Below are 19,580 nucleotides of genomic sequence, written 5' to 3' on the forward strand. Positions count from 1 at the left end.
CCGGTACTAAATAACGCATCTCAGAACACCCAGAATGCACCATCTTTTTCAAACTTGTCCGAGGGAGCATGCCGCAAAAATCCCTAACACAATTATGAATGCACATGAATAGAGAGCTTAGCTGCGCCCTGACAACATGCAGCTGTCACCAACAACACTACAATTGAGACCTTTATTTGAAATTAAACCTTTATTTGAAATAACTTACAAATATAGAACCAACTGTTCGGTTCTTGAGAACAATCCTTTAAATTAAGTAACATTTAACTGTAAACACAAACCACATGCAGTGTAATCAACATCACATATTTTTAGTTTAAACGTCCGTGTCGACATAAATGTAAATGTTCATGTACAATACATGCTCGAAGTAAAACGATTAAAATCAAAACAAATCAAAAACAGTAAAGCATTACAGGCAGATATTCAAGTACATAATTTAATATATGTCAGTATAAGTGCTTACGAGCCATAAGTAAGGTGAAAATAATGACAAAATGCATAAAATAATGAATTTACTTTAATGTATTTAAAAAAAAGAAACAAACAAAAACCGCAACCCCTAGTCATAATATGTTATAAACTTAAGGACTAAAAATGTGTATGTCCGGTTTCATACTGAAAAAATAGGGCATCTGATTTTTTTAGTTTTGATTTCAAATTTTAGAATCATGCAATAATGTGTTGCATCGGGTCAACTATCTTCTGTCTAAGCGTGTCATAAATCAGTCAGATAAACAGCATTGTTAAATGACCGCAATTTTTACAATCTATCGAAACATTTCCTGAGACTAATAAGCCCATAGCATGTCCCCAATTCCCCTTGGCTTTTAGCGGAGCAGGGATAGGGACAGGAAGAAATGTTGGCAATACTACGCTATTATTTTCAATAGGTTGAGAAAAGATCTCAAGAATTTTAAGCCGCAAAATGTTCACTTATTCTGAAGTATGGGCGCCGCCATTTTGTTTTTTATAACAAAGCGTCTCGGTAATGTAGATCAGGTATTGGGTGTTTATTCTCCGGATCACAAAGGATTCGGAACTAGTTACATAGAAACAACGAAAAAAACGTACGATGCATTACTTTTTAAACTTTCACCTAAACAAATGTAAGGGTCGAATATGGGAAAAGAGACAGTCGAGTAACCGGAAACGTAGGTATTTTTTGCCTTAAAGTATACTTTAATAGGAATAGTTGCTTGCACAGTCAACAGGTTATCATGTGTGTAATCTCCTGTGTTTACAGAATGAACTACTGACTGCAAATGCTGCTCCACACTTCTCACACTTGTATGGCTTCTCTCCTGTGTGTATTCTCATGTGTCCCTGTAAACTGGCAGCCTGTGTAAATGTTGCTCCACATGTCTCACACTTGTATGGCTTCTCTCCTGTGTGTATTCTCATGTGTCCCTGTAAACTGGCAGCCTGTGTAAATGTTGCTCCACACTTCTCACACTTGTATGGCTTCTCTCCTGTGTGTATTCTCATGTGTGCCTGTAAATGGTGAGCCCGTGTAAATGCTGCTCCACATGTTTCACACTTGAATGGCTTCTCTCCTGTGTGTATTCTCATGTGTTTCTGTAAATCACCTTTCTGTGTAAATGCTGCTCCACATGTCTCACACTTGTATGGCTTCTCTCCTGTATGTATTCTCATGTGTGCCTGTAAATGGTGAGCCTGTGTAAATGCTGCTCCACATGTCTCACACTTGAATGGCTTCTCTCCTGTATGTATTCTCATGTGTGCCTGTAAATTGGGAGCCTGTGTAAATGCTGCTCCACATGTCTCACACTTGAATGGCTTCTCTCCTGTATGTATTCTCATGTGCCCCTGTAAATTGGGAGCCTGTGTAAATGCTGCTCCACACGTCTTACACTTGTATGGCTTCTCTCCTGTATGTATTCTCATGTGTGCCTGTAAATTGGGAGCCTGTGTAAATGCTGTTCCAGATGTCTCACACTTGTAAGGCCTCTTCTTATATGTTATTTTTTTCTCTTTAAAACTAGAAATACTTGTACATTTAAGCTTACCGTTGACATTCAGTTTGTTATAAAACATCTTTCCTGAATTAGATAAACCTAATTGCTCATTGTAAGCAAACTTAGTATTGTCCCTGTTTTCCAAAGTTTCTTTGGAAGAGGTTTCCTTCAGTGAAATTAGTGTTATCTCTTTTTTCGACCTATTTCTATAATTTTGCTGATACTGTTCTCTGTCATTTTGTCTCAGCCACTGGTCCAACTGCTGTAGATCATCTTGACTGAGTTTATCACAACCATGAGATATCCTTAGATGTCTCACACAGGAAACAGCAGTAGAAAAGGCTACCTTGCAAAATACACAGGGGTAACACACTGAAAATAGATAAATGATCTTTGACTCAACAGTAACATAATTTTCAAAATTCATAAAATAAAACACTTTTACCAGACTGCAAAATTCAATATTTGATAAGATCAGGAACAGTGATTCTATAAATTAAGCTACATTTAAACATTTATCTCAGAAAATACAAGACTTTGCATGTACAACATACAAAAAGATTCAAACTAGAGATTGCTTTTTTGAAAAAGCGCTTGTCTCCCCTATTGTGTGGTCGTAGCTGAGAAAAAATAAATGATGGACATGAAATTTGTAACTTTGGACTGGAGACAAACCAACAGTGAAGTTTGGTTTATTCGATTATATTAAATAGTGAAGAGAAGAAAGTGTTGTTGATTAATCATGGAAAATGTAAACGAAGTTTGCATTGTATGAAGTTCCTGGGCGCAAGCGTTATTCAATTATTGATCGGAAACCATTTTTCAGCTCACAGTCATCGTGACCATGACCTTTTACCTACTGATCACAACATCAATAGGGATCATCTACATAACCAACTTGCATACCAAGTATTAAGTTCTTGGGTGCAAGTGTTCTTTAGTTACTGAGCGGTAACCATTTCTTCAACTCAAGGTCATGGCAACCTTGACCTTTGACCTACTGATCTCAAAATCAATAGGGGTCATCTACTAGTCATGACCGACTAGCGTACCAAGAATGAAGTTCCTGGGTACAAGCGTTCTTAAGTTATTGAGCAGAAACCATTTTTAAGCTTAAGGTCACCGCCAACGTATTATTTTTTACCTGAAGGTAACCTTGACCTTTGACCTTTTGATCTGAAAATCAATAGCGGTCATCTTCTAGTCATGAACAACTAGCTTACCAAGTATGAAGTTCCTGAAACCAAAGGATCTTTAGTTATTGAGCGGAAACTTTTTCTTCACTTCAAGGTCATGGCAACCTTGACCTTTGACCTAGTGATCTCAAAATCAATATGGGTCATCTTCTAGTCATGACCAACTAGCATACCAAGTATGAAATTCCTGGTTGCAAGCGTTCTCTAGTTATTGAGCGGAAACAGTTTCTTCACCTCAAGGTCACGGTGACCTTGACCATTGACCTACTGATCTCAAAATCAATAGGAGTCATCTACTAGTCATGAACAACTATGAAGTTCCTGGGTACAAGCTTTCTTTAGTTATTGAGCAGAAACCATTTTTAAGCTTAAGGTCACTGCCAACATAACAGTTTTTACCTGAAGGTAACCTTGACCTTTGACCTTTTGATCTCAAAATCAATAGGAGTCATCTAATAGTCATGAACAACTAGCATACCAAGTATGAAGTTCCTGGACCCAAAGGATCTTTAGTTATTGAGTGGAAACCGTTTCTTCACCTCAAGGTCACGTTGACCCTGATCTTTGACCTAGTGACCCCAAATTCAATAGGGGTCATCTACTAGTCATGACCAACTAGCATACCAAGTATGAAGTTCCTGGGTCTAAGAGTTCTATAGTTATTGGGCGGAAACGAAGTGTGACGTACTGACTGACTGACTGACAGACTGATGGACTGACTGACGGACAGGGCAAAAACAATATGTCTCCCCATGAATGGGGGAGACATAAAGATATTACACGCAAATGATTTTTACATGGAAGGTCACCACGACCTTGACTATTGACCTTGTTACCCCCAAAACAATTGGGATCATCTAGACATCATGACCAACCTCACTTCAAAGTTTGGTGAACCTAGATCAAAGCATTCTCCTGATATTGCACGGAAATATTTTTTTACATTAGAGGTCACAGCGACGTTGACCTTTGACCTTGTGACCCCCCAAAATATAGGAGTTTTCTAAACCTCATGATCAACCTCCCTACCAAGTTTGGTGAACCTAGGTCAAACCATTCTCAAGATATTGAGCGGAAATGTTTTTTACATTGGGGGTCGCCGCGACCTTGACCTTTGACCTAGTGACCCCAAAAACAATAGGGATCTTCTACACCTCATGACCAACCTCCCTACCAAGTTTGGTGAACCTAGGTCAAACCGTTCTCAAGATTTTGAGCAGAAATGTTTTTTATATTGGGGGTCGCCGCGACCTTGACCTAGTGACCCCAAAAACAATAGGGATCCTCTACACCTCACGACCAACCTCCCTACCAAGTGTGACGTACGGACGGACTACCGGACTGACGGACAGGGCAAAAACAATATGTCTCCCCCAGAGAGGGGGAGACATAATTCTACGAATTTTACCCCCGTTCGGTGTCTGTTTTGGCCTGAAAAGGAGGTTCTTGTCTCTGACTAGGCCCAGCTCTCTGGCATACTCATCTCCGTACCACACTAACAGCTCAATACCTGAAGCAGGACAGGTATATGTGAAAAAATCATACACTGTGTGTACTTACCATAAATAAATTCTAACAAACATAAGTGTTTGCTATCAAATAAGCTTGAACGGCTTCATAGTTCTGACATATAGCAGAATCATACTTGTTTTCTGTAGAAGATGCCTCACTGTAACTGGAATGTAGTAAAACTTTACCTGGTATTAATGACCTTAAAAAAACAAAGTAGATACTGGAAGCTGATCACACCTTAGATAACTTTACCTGGCAAAATGGTCTGGCATTATTAATAAGTCTGATGGAGCTCTAATTAATGCTGACCTGGTATTGAAATGCTACTGGCAACACCAAGGCAAACTCAACCTGATGTAGTTGTTTTGAAGGAATTTTGAGTACACTACCTTGTAGACCACTACCTACAGTAATGGTCTTGCTACAATGTTCAAAACCCATTAGAAAACTCTACCTGGTATTATGGTCTTGAAGGACCTGTAATATATTCCACCCTGGTACTGGAATGCTACAAGATTCTGTTGGTCCTCTGTGTTAGCACAATTCACATATCTCATCCAGTTTGAGGTAGCCTTGTCCTTTGCATCTACGAAATGGCTTGGTATCCCTTCCTTGTAGATCTGAATAAGAATAAAAACTCTAAACAGTCTTTTTTTTAACAAGTTTCAACATGAATTTCCAAAATAAGTTGTGTTGTTTGACCATGACATTCTTACTCAAAAAAGGGGTCTTTTGGTGATGACCAATGTGTGAACTAAATCTATCGACAGAAAAAAGCCAGGAAGGCTGTGACTTTGATGGTTTTGACAACCATATGTTCATTACAGGAAATTATCAATGATCACTGACATATTTAGAAAGTTTGTATTAAGGACTGATTAATTATGATACTGAATTCCTTATTTCCATCACTGTCGATTGCCTTTTCTTTTCATTCAGAAAGTCACATTACAAGTCTCTCCCATGGTCAAAGTTATGTTTCAATAAATGCAGGGTCAACAAAAACCAAGAATAAAATATACGAAGCTTTAGGGAAATGACTAAATACAGTGACACAAACCATCTGTTTGAGCTAATAAATGTTACTTTTCCATCAGTGTAATGATAGTTTAAACACGTTCACACTTTATCTTATTTACCTGCCAGCAGTAGCCCGAGCTGTGAGCCTTTTCAGCATCGAGAACCTTCACACCACCATATGGCCCAAACATAGTCCTTGCTGGAACCTGCAATTTGATACACTTTGTAAACCTGGTTGGAAACTTCAGTTAGACATACAATACATTATCACAGTCCTGGCAGGAATCCACAATTGACATACATTGACATACAAAGTCCTGGCTTGAATCTGCAGTATGTGACTTACAAATATAGGCTGGGTTGGAATCTGCAGTATGTGACATACAAATATAGGCTGGGTTGGAATCTTCAGTACAACATACAAACATAGGCTAGGCTGGAATCTGCAGTATGTGACATACAAATATAGGTTGGGTTGGAATCTTCAGTATGACATACAAACATAGGCTGGGCTGGAATCTGCTGTGTGACATACAAACATAGGCTAGACTGGAATCTGCAGTATGTGACATACAAATATAGGTTGGGTTGGAATCTTCAGTATGACATACAAACATAGGTTGGGCTGGAATCTGCTGTGTGACATACAAACATAGGCTAGACTGGAATCTGCAGTATGTGACATACAAACATAGGCTGGGCTGGAATCTGCTGTGTGACATACAAATATAGGCTAGACTGGAATCTGCAGTATGTGACATACAAATATAGGCTGGGTTGGAATCTGCTGTGTGACATACAAACATAGGCTAGACTGGAATCTGCAGTATGTGACATACAAACATAGGCTGGGCTGGAATCTGCTGTGTGACATACAAACATAGGCTAGACTGGAATCTGCAGTATGTGACATACAAATATAGGCTGGGTTGGAATCTTCAGTATGACATACAAACATAGGCTGGGCTGGAATCTGCTGTGTGACATACAGACATTGGCTGGGCTGGAATCTTCAATGTGAGGTCACTGACATAGAACATCAGGGTGTGGAATAAACCCTGAAATTTTTGCTAAGGATTGCATCAATAACAGGGTTCATAAAACCAGACAGGGAAAAAATCAAGGAGATTTCAAAGACCTTTTTTCAATTTCAAGGACCATATTTAATAACATACTAATGAAGCAAGACATTTGTTTGCAGACATCATTGACAGTCATCGAAATTACACTTTTGGATCAGCAAGCCTGAATTATTATACAATTGCTTGGCATCTATTTTTTGAACAAGCCCTGCTCTATAAAATTCAGAATTTGAGCAAGTCCGAAAGACATTTTACCAGTGCAGGGCTTGCGGGCTTGTGCTAATTTCGACCACTGCATTGACAGTCATCGAAATTAGACTTTTGGATGAACAAGCCCGAATTCTAATACTATTGCATGGAATCATATTTTTAAACAAGCCCTGCTATATTATATTCAGAATTTGAGCAAGCCCGGAAGACATTTTACCAGTGCAGGGTTTGCTGGCTTGTGCTTATTTCGACCACTGCATTGATATATTGCATTGCAGTGGTAAGTCTCATATCTATACCTTAAATATGTACCACACGAAGTCAAGTTGCCTTGTGAACGGTAAGCAGGTGGCTCAGTTCATAGATGCCGACTTCCCAAACCTGATTCAAGGAATAGAAAGCTGCTTAGAAGTTAGCAACTCGTCTATAGAAGATGTTAACTCACAATTGAAATCCCTCCTTCATCAGTATAAAGCGATCAGTGTCCCCGAAACCCCTACAGAAGACCTGTCTATACAAGTGCGTGATTCACTCCCATCGGCAACTGCAGCCAGTAATGTTATATTACTGTCCGATCACTCCAGTTTAGATTCACAAAATGATGAAGGCAGCTCTAATGAAAATGGCCCCGATCACTGTGAGGCCAATTATGACAAGTACATCGGCCTACTCCAATCAATTGCCGAGTCCGTCAAAAATCTGCACCATAGCCTTGAAAGCCATATACAAATGACGGATATAAATTTTGGCCAGATCCGGGATGAGATCCAAAGTGTGAAAAAGCAGATTATTTGTGAAAACAAGCACAACGTGTTACAAATTGATGATGTAAATACCACAGCAAATGACATTAGACAAAATGTAGTCAAAAACTTCGACAGCCTAACTAAAAGACTGCAACAAATAACAGACTTGATTAAAACTATGCCGGTCAAAAATCTCTCTACTGCCGGAAAACCAACTTCACCTAACACAGTTCCAACAGAGCGACCAGCTCAGAGTTCAATTACTAAAATACCGGAAAGGACAAAGACTCTATTAATAGGTAGCTCAATTGTGAAAGGGATACAGCCCCCTGGTTTATCTACAAACGTAGAACTCGTCAAGATCAGCGGCGCGAAAATTAGGGACGTGGCTCAGAGGCTGAATGAAATTGACACACGTCACTATAACGACGTCATCATATACGTTGGCGGAAATGACGTCAGTGACGGAAAACAGCCCGACGCGTCTTACCGCGAAATTTTGAACGTCACACAGAAACTACAGGAGCAGCGTTGTAAAGTCCACCTCTGTACCGTCTGTCCACGCAGAGACGCTGACGTTTCGGAGTTTAACAGCAGGGTGCGACAAGTAAGCCGGGAAACAGGAGCCGATCTCATCGACTGCTACCAGGCGTTCGTCTACGGAAACGGAGATACAGTGATACCATACTTTACCCGCGACGGAATTCATCTCACTGAGCAGGGATCGAGAACACTAGTTGCGACTGTAAACAGTCGAGTTCATATTATTCGTGATAGAGACGGTAACCAGAAGACACACAGAACACAGAGACACTTTAACACACCTCCAACGCAGACGTGGGGCACGTTTCCCAGACAATCTAGGAATAACTTTCATTTCAGAATGGTAAAAAATGGAAGATATTCCCAATAGGATAAGCATGACAGACACTCTATTGATTTAACTCGTTCTTGCAATAGATATCATCATTTAGCTAATATATGCCAGGAATGTAATGAGGTAATATGTTCTTCCATTTTTATTTAGGCAAGTTATGTGTGTTGACCAAATTGAAACGTGTAAAAACATCGAAAGTATACATTCTGAGCTAACATACGACGTCTGGCAAAATGAGAATAGATCTAGCACAAATTGTATCGAAAATAATGTTGCGTTATACGGTCACGTCAACTCGCTAGGAACCGATATTAAATCTGATAAAATTATTACCGATACCGATAACAACGTAAGCACCATAATAAGCCCAAAATGCTGTCAACTAAATTGCACGAGTGTGTTGGGCGGTAGTCATAATTCGCAGTGTATTAATACAAATATGGAAACAAATGGAAACACATATACTCCAGCAGCCTCTTCTCAAGGTGACACTGTGTTCATGTTTGATAAGAAGGGTGTTCGGTGTGCACACTTAAACGTATGTCATTTGCTTCCGAAACTTGAGGAAATTAAATACCACCTTTGTCAATCGTATTCGCCAAATATATTAGGTTTATGTGAAACTTTTTTACACGCAGATATCAATGACAATATGCTGCAAGTTAAGAATTACACGTTTGAAAGGAAAGACCGAGAACATAAAAAGGGAGGGGGTATTCTTGTTTACGTGAACAATAATATACAGTACCGTAGACGTCTAGATCTCGAGGTAAATGACATTGAATCGATTTGGCTTGAAATTAATGGTCTATATTGCAAATCGTTCTTAATCAATTTCATTTATCGACCTCCGAACTCCCAACAAAAATGGATTGACTTATATGATAAGCAGTTAGAAATAGCTGATAGTTCTAATATTGGGTTTCATTTAATTGGAGATTTTAATATCAATTATTCGCCGGAAAGTGGCAAATATAACAACACTAAATGGGCAGATCTTACCACGAAGTATGGCTTGGAACAATTAATCAAATCACCAACAAGAATTTCAAAAAATAACTCTACTATAATAGATCATTTATATACGAATATGAGTAATCATGTAACTGAATGGTGTGTGTCTCACTTATCACTAAGTGACCACTTTCCCGTTTGTTTCACACATTCTATTACAGACAAATTACCAAAATTGGCCCCTAATAGCCATACAGTTATACAATATAGATCTTTTAAGAAATTTGAAAAAGAAGCTTTTCAGGCAGAATTGATGTTTTCAGGACTGGATGAAATAGACTCATTGTCAAATTCCAATGATGCACTGAAAAGATTTTATGAAATTCTAAATGGCATTTTATCTAAACATGCCCCAGTCAAAGATAAACGTGTGAAACGCGAGAATCAGCCTGATTGGTTTACTGAGGAAATTATATCTATAATAAATCACAGGGATAAATGCCGAAAAACTGGCAACATAGACCAGTATAAAATACTTAGAAATAAAGTAACTTCTATGATAAAGAAAAGTAAAAAGAATTTTTTCAACAATGCAATAAAAGACAATAAAAATCCGACATATTTATGGAAAAATCTAAAAGATATTTCACATTTGAATCAATCAACTGTGACAGCATTACCTCATAAAATGACATTTAATGAATTTCCGGTTGAAGATCCGTCAAATATTGTAAACGAATTAAACAGTCATTTTGTAAGCATTTCAAACATTATAAATAAAACAAAGTTTTTGAATACAAATTTTAGAAACTTAAAACATATTCTAGATACAAAACTAGGTACAAATTGGTTTGAGATTAAACATATTACCCCTTATGAAGTCCATACTATTATTGATAAATTAAATGTTGGAAAGGCCACAGGCATAGATGGAGTAGGCCCCAAAATTTTGAAGCAATGTGGTGATACTATTACACCTTGTATAGCATCAATTATCAACAGTAGTATAGCGCATGGAGTTTTCCCTGATAAACTGAAAGAAGCACGAGTAATACCAATTTTCAAGTCGGGCAACAAAGAGGACCCCAATAATTACCGCCCCATTTCAATACTCCCAACTATATCAAAAATCTTTGAAAGGCATATAGCGACACAGGTACAGTTGTACTTTGAGAAAACCGATGTCATACACAAAACACAATCTGGATTTAGAAAACACCATTCATGTAACACTGCTCTAATTAAGACTTATAGATACTTGGCTTAAAGATGTTGACAGTGGTAAACTAGTTGGTGCGATATTTTTGGATTTGAGAAAAGCTTTCGATTTAGTTGATCATGAAATTCTTCTTTATAAATTGAAACTGTATCATTTTTCTGAAATAGCATTGAATTTGTTTAAATCATATCTTGAAAATAGAAACCAAATTGTAAAGATTGGCAAAATTAAATCGCAAAAACTCACTGTTACATCTGGGGTACCCCAGGGTTCCATACTGGGACCCTTGCTTTTTATTTTATACATAAATGATATTGCAGTTATGCATCCAACATTAAATATAGATCTATATGCAGATGACTCAACACTTTATGAATCTGGATATCAGTTGACGGATATTCAAAATAAATTACAACATCATTTAAATTATGTTAATAAGTGGTGTCAACTAAATAATATGTCATTGCATCCTTCCAAGACTAAATGCATGTTAATAGGGTCTGCAAATACATTAAAAAACACTGGGAATCTTGAACTTTGTATTAATGATGTTCAAATAGTTAATGTTGTTGTGCAAAAGTTATTAGGGTTGTATATAGATAATACACTAAACTGGCATGTGCAAATCGATTATGTTTGTAAAAATCTGAATAAGAAAATTGCACTTCTAAAAAATATAATATATTTCCTCACACCTGATACAAAACGAATGTTTTACAATGCATATATTCTGCCAAATTTTGATTACGGCTGCTTGGTCTGGGGCAAGGGAACCAATTCATATGTGAATAAAATAAATAACTTACAAAAACGAATTGCAAAAATCATACTTGGTAAATCTAAACGAGATTCATCAACAAATCTATTTAAAGAACTAAAATGGCTAAACTTCTCGGATAGATGTAAATACCACGCAGCAGTATTAGTTTACAAGACGTTGAATAGCATGGCTCCATCATATATGTCAGAATTAGTAACAGTTTCAGACAATAATGTATATATGCTAAGATCAATGGCACACAAAGATATTGTTTTGCAAACTAGACCTCGTACTAATTATATGAAAGCATCGTTTACATATTACAGCAGAATTGTTTGGAATAATATACCTTTGGAAATACGAGAATCAAAAAACTTTAATACGTATAAAATAAAGGTCAAACAGTACCTCATAGGAAACTTGTGATTATACAAATTGTGATGTTTTATTCATAATTATATTTAACTGAGAGTATCTGTCTAATATTGATTCAACATCATCATCATGTCATCATATGCATCATTATCGTCAGCATCAACAGCATACTTATAATCATCATCATCATCGTCATCGTTGTTAGCATCGTCTTCATGTTTGTCTTATGATTATTTGCCATATTTTCATTCTGTTTCAGAGGGCCATATCGAAAATAAGATTCTGTAGTTTTGTACATGATCTTAATATGTCACCTTCTTAAAATAAAGATATTATTATTATTATTATTATTATTATAGCATTGAAGCTATCAAAATAACTCAAATTGTTACATAGCATATTTTCAAACAATTATTTGTCCTTCAAGGGTTATTTTTGGCAGTATATTAAGCTGACAGATGTGGGGTTGAGGGATGGAAAGCTTGTCAACGACTAGAGTAGATTGAGCCGACCAGGTTTTGGCGGCGATGAAATGGCAAATATGTCTAGGGTACTGGTTAGCGACCTTTTATTCGCCCGTACCACTTTTTCGCCCACCCAGTTAAAACCAGCCAAAACAAATTATTTTACTCAAATTAGTCTGGCGTTTCATTGCGGCATCTTTTTTGACAGATATCAGCTGTTTTATGCGTTCAAATGTAGCTAGTATGTGGAATTAGACCCAAATAAACATTGTTTACATTTCTGACCTTGTAATTTGCACGCGGGGATGACGTCATCACGCGCGCGCTCGTTTGCATGAGGCCCTTTAGGATTTTTTAATTTCCCTTATACCTTGCACTATCAGACGACATTATTGATTTGTCATTATAAAGTATAAAACCGGTGTTAAACTACACAAATACCATAAATTGCTGTATTTTACGTTCATTTTTCGAAAAAGCAAATGGTAAAACCTGAAAACGTTGAAGTAATCGCCGAATTTTTTGTCTAAGGGAGCAACTCAAATTTGAATTAATCATTGCATTCTTATACGGACATGCGTTGTCCCTCTTCGGAAGTCTATAAATAAGCATTCATACTGTAGGTCATGTTTTAAGAAGGAATCGCGTTAGCTTTTTAAATTTTCTGAAGAGGTGGCTTACCGAGTAGGTGTTGTATCATTTTAAACATACATAAACAGTATGTAATAGTTAACATATTTTCTTTCATGCTTTACGATGAAATATGGGGTTTTAACAGTGAAATAACAACAGTGAAAATATCAATTTGATATTTTCACTGCAAAATAAGGAGTGAAAATATCAATTTTCAGAACTACTTTTAAATTCCTTTGTTGTAACATGTACTTGCCTTGGTCAAAACAGAACACTGGACTTCAGTAAATTATGTCAAAAAAGGTTAAAAAAAAATAAAGAAATATTTTATAAATTTAAATAAATATATAATTGGAAATTAACAACTTACCGTTTATTACCGGTTATCCAGTTTAACAAACATTTTACTGATCTTTGAAGCTGAATGTTCGAACATTTGCTTTCATTCCAAACAAATTACAGACAAAAACAACTGTTCGAACATAAATAAATTTTTATAGCATCACTCAAATGTATTTTGAACTGTTAACCGTTGTAGTACGTAAAATGAGCTTCCTGGAGAATTCACACAACAATTTACAGATAGATCCGATATTTTTTACCCCACCCACATTTCAAAATGTGTCAACAAACTAGCGTGGCATTTACTCTTCTGGAAAACAAACATCTTAAAGCGAAACAGACTGGTCTCTGACAGTAAGATGACTATATTAACTAACTAAAAACACGCGTATATGCAGTCTACCTGTACGAAATTTCCAACTGTAAAAGACCTGTAAAGGACCTGTGATTTTTCATGATTTTACAGCTGTAATTCTAGAATTACAGCTGGAATTCACTTTAATCAAAGTTCATTTACAGGTGTAAAAGACCTGTAATACAGGCGTAAATGACCTGTAAAATTGCGTGAAATATTTAAATTAGGCGTAATTCTCAGCAATATTTTACAGGTGTAATTTGAGATTTACAGGTGCAGAATTTACAGGCGTAATTTGAGAATTACAGGTGCAGAATTTACAGGCGTAATTTTAGATTTACAGGTGTAGAATTTACAGGCGTAATTTTAGATTTACAGGTGTAGAATTAACAGGGCTACAATAATGCAGTTAAAACATTTATTCTTGTCTATAATTAAAAAAAAACACAAATAAAACAACAACATTACAATTTTTTGCATGCATTTAACAAGAGTATTAATCTTTATTGAATTACAAAACTTATGGTAAAGAAGCTCACACAATGAAATTAAATATCCTAAATTTGTATAAGCAAACAAAATCAATGGCATTTCTTATAGTCACTTTATAATTGGCACTACACGGTTTAAAAGTTTTTCTGAACTCTATTTATTCCCCTTAGCACAGCGGATTGAGGCATAACTCATTGGATAATGAAAATGCCAGACGAGATCATTATCAAACAGAATGCATAAATGTTAAAAAAGTGTTGGTCCACTTTTCAGTTGAATGCACTGTCCTTGCTGCAGAGCACACCTCTCTTTTAAGATGGCTTTTCTTTTAAGATCTCCGTCTATCAGAATATGACTATGGTCCAGGCGTTTGACCTGCAATCACAAACAACAACAATGCTATCATTCCTCATCACTACTCATTTACTGCCATGATATATAGCTAAGTACATAAATTAAAAATGTTATTAAATTAGAAATGTTATTGTTATAAAAGCATTTATATTTCTACTTCATGCCAACATGGGTTTATAAAAAATATAAAGTTTCAAAGTTGAAACTCAATGAAATAACAGATGATTTAGCAACCCACCATGAAGCAGGGACTGCCTTTCATGTTCTTAAGCTTTCCAATCTTCCCATCATGTCTTGTCTGGTCACATGGGATCCTAATCTTTGTCACACGGGGCACAACATTGGTCATCTATAGTAATAAAATAAAATCATAAGGCATATACATACACACCCACATGATCACCAATGATAAATAAAGATGGCTTAGTTGGAAAATTATATTAATAAGAGTATATATAAAGTTAAATGCAGCTTTTACTGATAAGTTATAGAACTGGTGCAGGTATTCATATAATTACACACCTGTATTACAATCACCAGGCTTCAAAGCAATCAGTGAGACATTGTGTTAATGGAGGTTCAGAGAGCATAACACAGACAATGTTTGTTTAAATGCTACCAGAATTGCAGAAACATTATATACTTAATCACAACCATATTGTATTTATGTTCTTTTTACTGTGTCATTTTATTAAAAATACATGTTGAAAGTGTTCTTACCTTAGGGAAAAGGTTTATCCATCCAAAATATGAAAGCTTAAGAAACCACCATGTTTACATGAATCTTCTCCATACATTTGAATTTCCTACACAGATGAATGTTAACCTGATGCTGATTGGCTTAGACTCTCCAGGAAGCTATATTGCCTGACCTTTGAATGAACTGATAAGCCCAGGGTGTGATATACCTGGACTCATGGAGAGAAAATTTTGTTTAACATGTTACAATGGTAAACTTTTCAGCACTTTACCTATTGTTCATTAAGATGTAGATGTACATTGCTATAAAATTAGGATTTTCTACTATTAATATAACAAATTAATTAGGATTTTCTACTATTAATATAACAAATTAAATCATGATTATATTTAGGAATATAACCAAGAAATTACATATAGTAGAAATATAACAAAATTGATTTGTTGAATGCAATATGATTTATTCAATCACCAACAGTGTTATTTGAGAAAAATTAATTCTGAAATTAAACATAATTTTTCTTTCTCAATTTAAGTCATATTAAAAAGAGTTTGAATTGCAGAATATTTTAAATTTAAATGTTAACTTTACAGTGAAATAATTAGTTTTTAAAATATATTCTAATGCACTGCTACTATAAAGATAAAAGTATTTTTAAACTAATTTTCCACTTTCATCTTTTATTCTCTACAAAAACACCTAAGTTTAAATTAACAGCAGTGTATGAAAAAAGTTAACTTTTTTTTCTACACTGCATTAGGCTCATAAAATTTCTATGTTCAATTTTACAGCTGTAATTTGTTTTTACAGGTCCAAATAGCACCACTCTGATGTAAATTACAGTCATGAAAGTATTCGAAGTTAAAATTTACAGTCGGATTTTTTTTACACCTGTAAAATAAGAAATTCGCCTGCACAATGAGAAATTCCGCCTGTAAATATCAATGCTTTTCCTGCTCAAATTCATTTTCCAGGCGGTTTACACCTGTAAATGTGACTTTACTCCTCATTTACGGGTCTTTTACAGCTGTATTACAGTTGGAATTTTCGTACGGGTTAAACTAAGAAGAATGGTTAAAATCCAATGAGTATCCACATTTGTTTTGCTAACACATCTGACCTTCCAAATTTTCATTCTATAAATAGCGGCGTAGTAATTTGGTTAAAATAAAAAGTGTTTTCATTATTTTTTGGAACATTTGTGCACTAATAATACCTCATTTTTACTGTTCATAAAGCTTTGCAATAAAAAACGAGCGAATATTAAGCTATAAGAATGAATAGCAGAGAACTATTTCTAAGCAAACCGAAAGTAAAAAAGTTGACAGCTATAATTATGCATGAGGGGCGCCCCACGGGTAGCGGCGTAAAGCCCACCCTTTTCAAAAAAGGGGGTAATTCAGAAATAAATAAAAAACAAATAAAACTACGAAAATAAGCATAAAAGAAACAGAAAATTTGTTTATTTCAGTGTAAGATCGTATTTAATTTCACTCGTGATCATAAAAAAACTACATTTTGTATATGTTTTTCTATGACACTCGTGAAATAAAATACGATCTTACACTGAAATAAACAAAAGGGGTCGCTAACCAGTATGCATACTCGCTGGCAGATTTGTCTTATGATTTACCAACCTTGTATGTCATTTAAGGGCAGACTCGCTCATCAAACAATTTTTCAACAAAGACGTTTTTAGAGGTCTGAAATAAAGCATTTGTTTTTCAAGTCACAACCAAGGGCAGAGTAATCATCATGAGAAACTGTAGCAACAACATTAACAAATGGTTGAGAGGCTGATCGTTTCTTAACCCATGTTTCTGTAAGTTTATCATATACATGGTCAATGTGTAATGCACGCTCAACACCAGACTCACTTAACGTGCAAGAATCATCAAAGGCATTAACAAAAGTATCATTAACAGTACAACGCATCAAATACAGCTGAATTCTTTGAGAATGTTAATGTTTCTGTTAAGTTTAGGCTTATCTTTACTATGACAAACATATGCTGGGCACTCATTTCACCGAACACTAGATGGTGAGCTTTTTCCGTGACCTCTGGTACCACAATATGTGCAAGTTTCTGTTTTGTCCTTGGGTGTCGGCTGATTTACGTGCTTGGCCTTTCGATATGAGCTGCTTGCAGCTGCCACTGCATTGGAGTCTAAAAGTTTCGAAGCTGAGCGCTTTCCCGCCTCCTTCGCTTCCACGAACTTAAACACGTCCTCCAGACTCATATCCTGGTTACTGTCACCCAGGAAGTCAAGTTGTATTTCTGGATCAGCAAGTCCTTTTGCAAGTACATTGCGAAGAATGGCGTCAGTGTAATTGACGTCTGAAGCACAGTTGGCACATTTCACATAAAACTTGCAAACACCTGCTTGACCACGTATACGTGCACCAAAACTTCTCCCGGTCTCATCACGATCCTGTTTCATGTTATGTAGATTAACTCTTGCAACCATTGTATTCTCCTCGCGAACGGCTAGTGCCTTGATGTCTGTGAGCACCTGATCTGCAGTAAGTTTTGTAAGAGTGTTACCGTTTGTACGTGTCAAGTCCTTTCTGAGAGGTTCATCACAACATTCTAATAACTGAACCACTTTGGTGAGACTATTAAGTTTGGTAGCAGCGACATAATCTGTCCAACGCTTTAAGAATTAAGCCCAGTCCTCACTCAGGTACCAGCTAACGCAATTGTTGGTCGCTTGACCCTCTCAATTTTGGCAGATGGGTTTTGAGCGTGAACCATGGAATGAGCCGTATTAAGTGCAGCCACGATTGCAGCCTCAACTTTATCCGTCACGAACTCGCATCCTGGTATTGGGCAGTGTGCGACTGGCATTGTGTTACTGTGTTCATATAAGAACGTGGTCTTTTTGTATATCTTTATTTAGATCAACAATGAACACAGTCTGAAAATACACGAATGAGACATACTCAGATATTTACCAAATAATATGTTGTCCCGATAATTAACATTGGAAACGATACTAAAGAATAATTGGCACAGTACATTAACTACAGCTATCACTGAAGGTGATTAATACCCCCGTATGCCGCCTCTTATTATGATTTATCATTGTATGAAGTTTTATGAAATTCCATCATGTAGTTTTCAAGTTACTGTCCGGACAAAAGTTTGAGAAAAGAAAATACAGAAAAAGGCAATAAGTCTGTAATTTGCTAAAATAGTGTAATGATTCATGTACACTGAACTCCTTCTCATTGTGCTGTACCATTGTGTAAAGTTTTATTACATTCCATCCGGTAGTTTTAAGTTATGCTCCAGACAAGAAAAAAGTAACAAAGGGCAATAACTCTGTCATTGGCTGAAATAGAATTGAAGTTCCTGTACACTGCACTTCCTCTTATTATGATTTATCACTGTATGAAATTTTATTAAATTCCATCCAATAGTTTTAAAGTTATGCTCTGGACAAGAAAAAGTAATAAAGGGCAGTAATTCTGTAATTAGCTGAAATAGAGTTGTGGTTCCTGTACAATGCACTCCCTCTAATTATGATCTATCACTGTATAAAGTTTTATTAAATTCCATTCAATAGTTTTCAAGTTATGCTCCGGACAAGAAAAAAGTAACAAAGGGCAGTAACTCTGTAATTAGCTGAAATAAAGATATGGTTCTTGTGCACTGCACTTCCCCTCATTGTGCTTTACCATTGTATGAAGTTTTAATAAACTCCACCTGTTAGTTTGCAAGTTAATGTCTGGAAAAAAATTGACAGCAAAAATATATAAATAAAGGGCAATAACTCAGTAATTAGCTATCATAGAGTTATGGTTCTTAAACACTCACTTCCTCTCATTGTGCTGTACCATTGTATGAAGTTCCAATGAATTCCATCCAGTACTTTTCAAGTTATACTCCGGACAAAAAAAAGTAACAAAGGGCAATAACTCAGTAATAAGCAAGGATAGATAAATGTAAATCAGGGTTCGAATATAGGCTCGCATACTCGCAAAATGCGAGCAACATTTGCAAATTGCGAGTGACTTTTATTCAAGCTTGCGAGTGGCTTTTCTAGACGACTAAATGTCAAAACGAAAGTAGAATAAACATAAACTTAACTCCGCTACGTAGCTTGGTGTAAACAGCTTATAAATAGCCTGTTTACACTACCAATATTTAAAAGCAGTATGGAGTCGCGCTTGAATAATGATTTCAAAAATAGAACGAATACGGAAAAGGCCGAGCATAATATCGAATCTTGCTGGGATGCTCCGACGCGTGCCGAATACAAAGTAAGTACAAATGATGTAATCACCTAGCTCAGTCATTGGCTAAA

The 19,580-nt window shown here is 36.2% G+C and overlaps 1 protein-coding gene across 1 annotated transcript in view; it reads right to left on the reverse strand.

The window, feature by feature from the left end:
* Positions 1-426: 426 nt before the first annotated feature.
* The window catches only part of LOC128221811 (histone-lysine N-methyltransferase PRDM9-like), a 45,503-nt gene continuing 26,349 nt past the window's right edge, over positions 427-19,580 (reverse strand). The window contains exons 9-12 of the mRNA XM_052930413.1: positions 5,827-5,913; positions 5,142-5,307; positions 4,584-4,685; positions 427-2,351 (exon numbers count right to left, since the gene is read on the reverse strand). Coding sequence (XP_052786373.1) covers positions 1,219-2,351; positions 4,584-4,685; positions 5,142-5,307; positions 5,827-5,913 — 1,488 coding nt within the window. The 3' untranslated portion in view covers positions 427-1,218. The remainder of the gene's footprint in view (positions 2,352-4,583; positions 4,686-5,141; positions 5,308-5,826; positions 5,914-19,580) is intronic.

This window comes from Mya arenaria, chromosome 16 (genome assembly GCF_026914265.1).
Source record: "Mya arenaria isolate MELC-2E11 chromosome 16, ASM2691426v1".
NCBI classification, from domain to species: Eukaryota; Metazoa; Mollusca; class Bivalvia; order Myida; family Myidae; genus Mya; species Mya arenaria.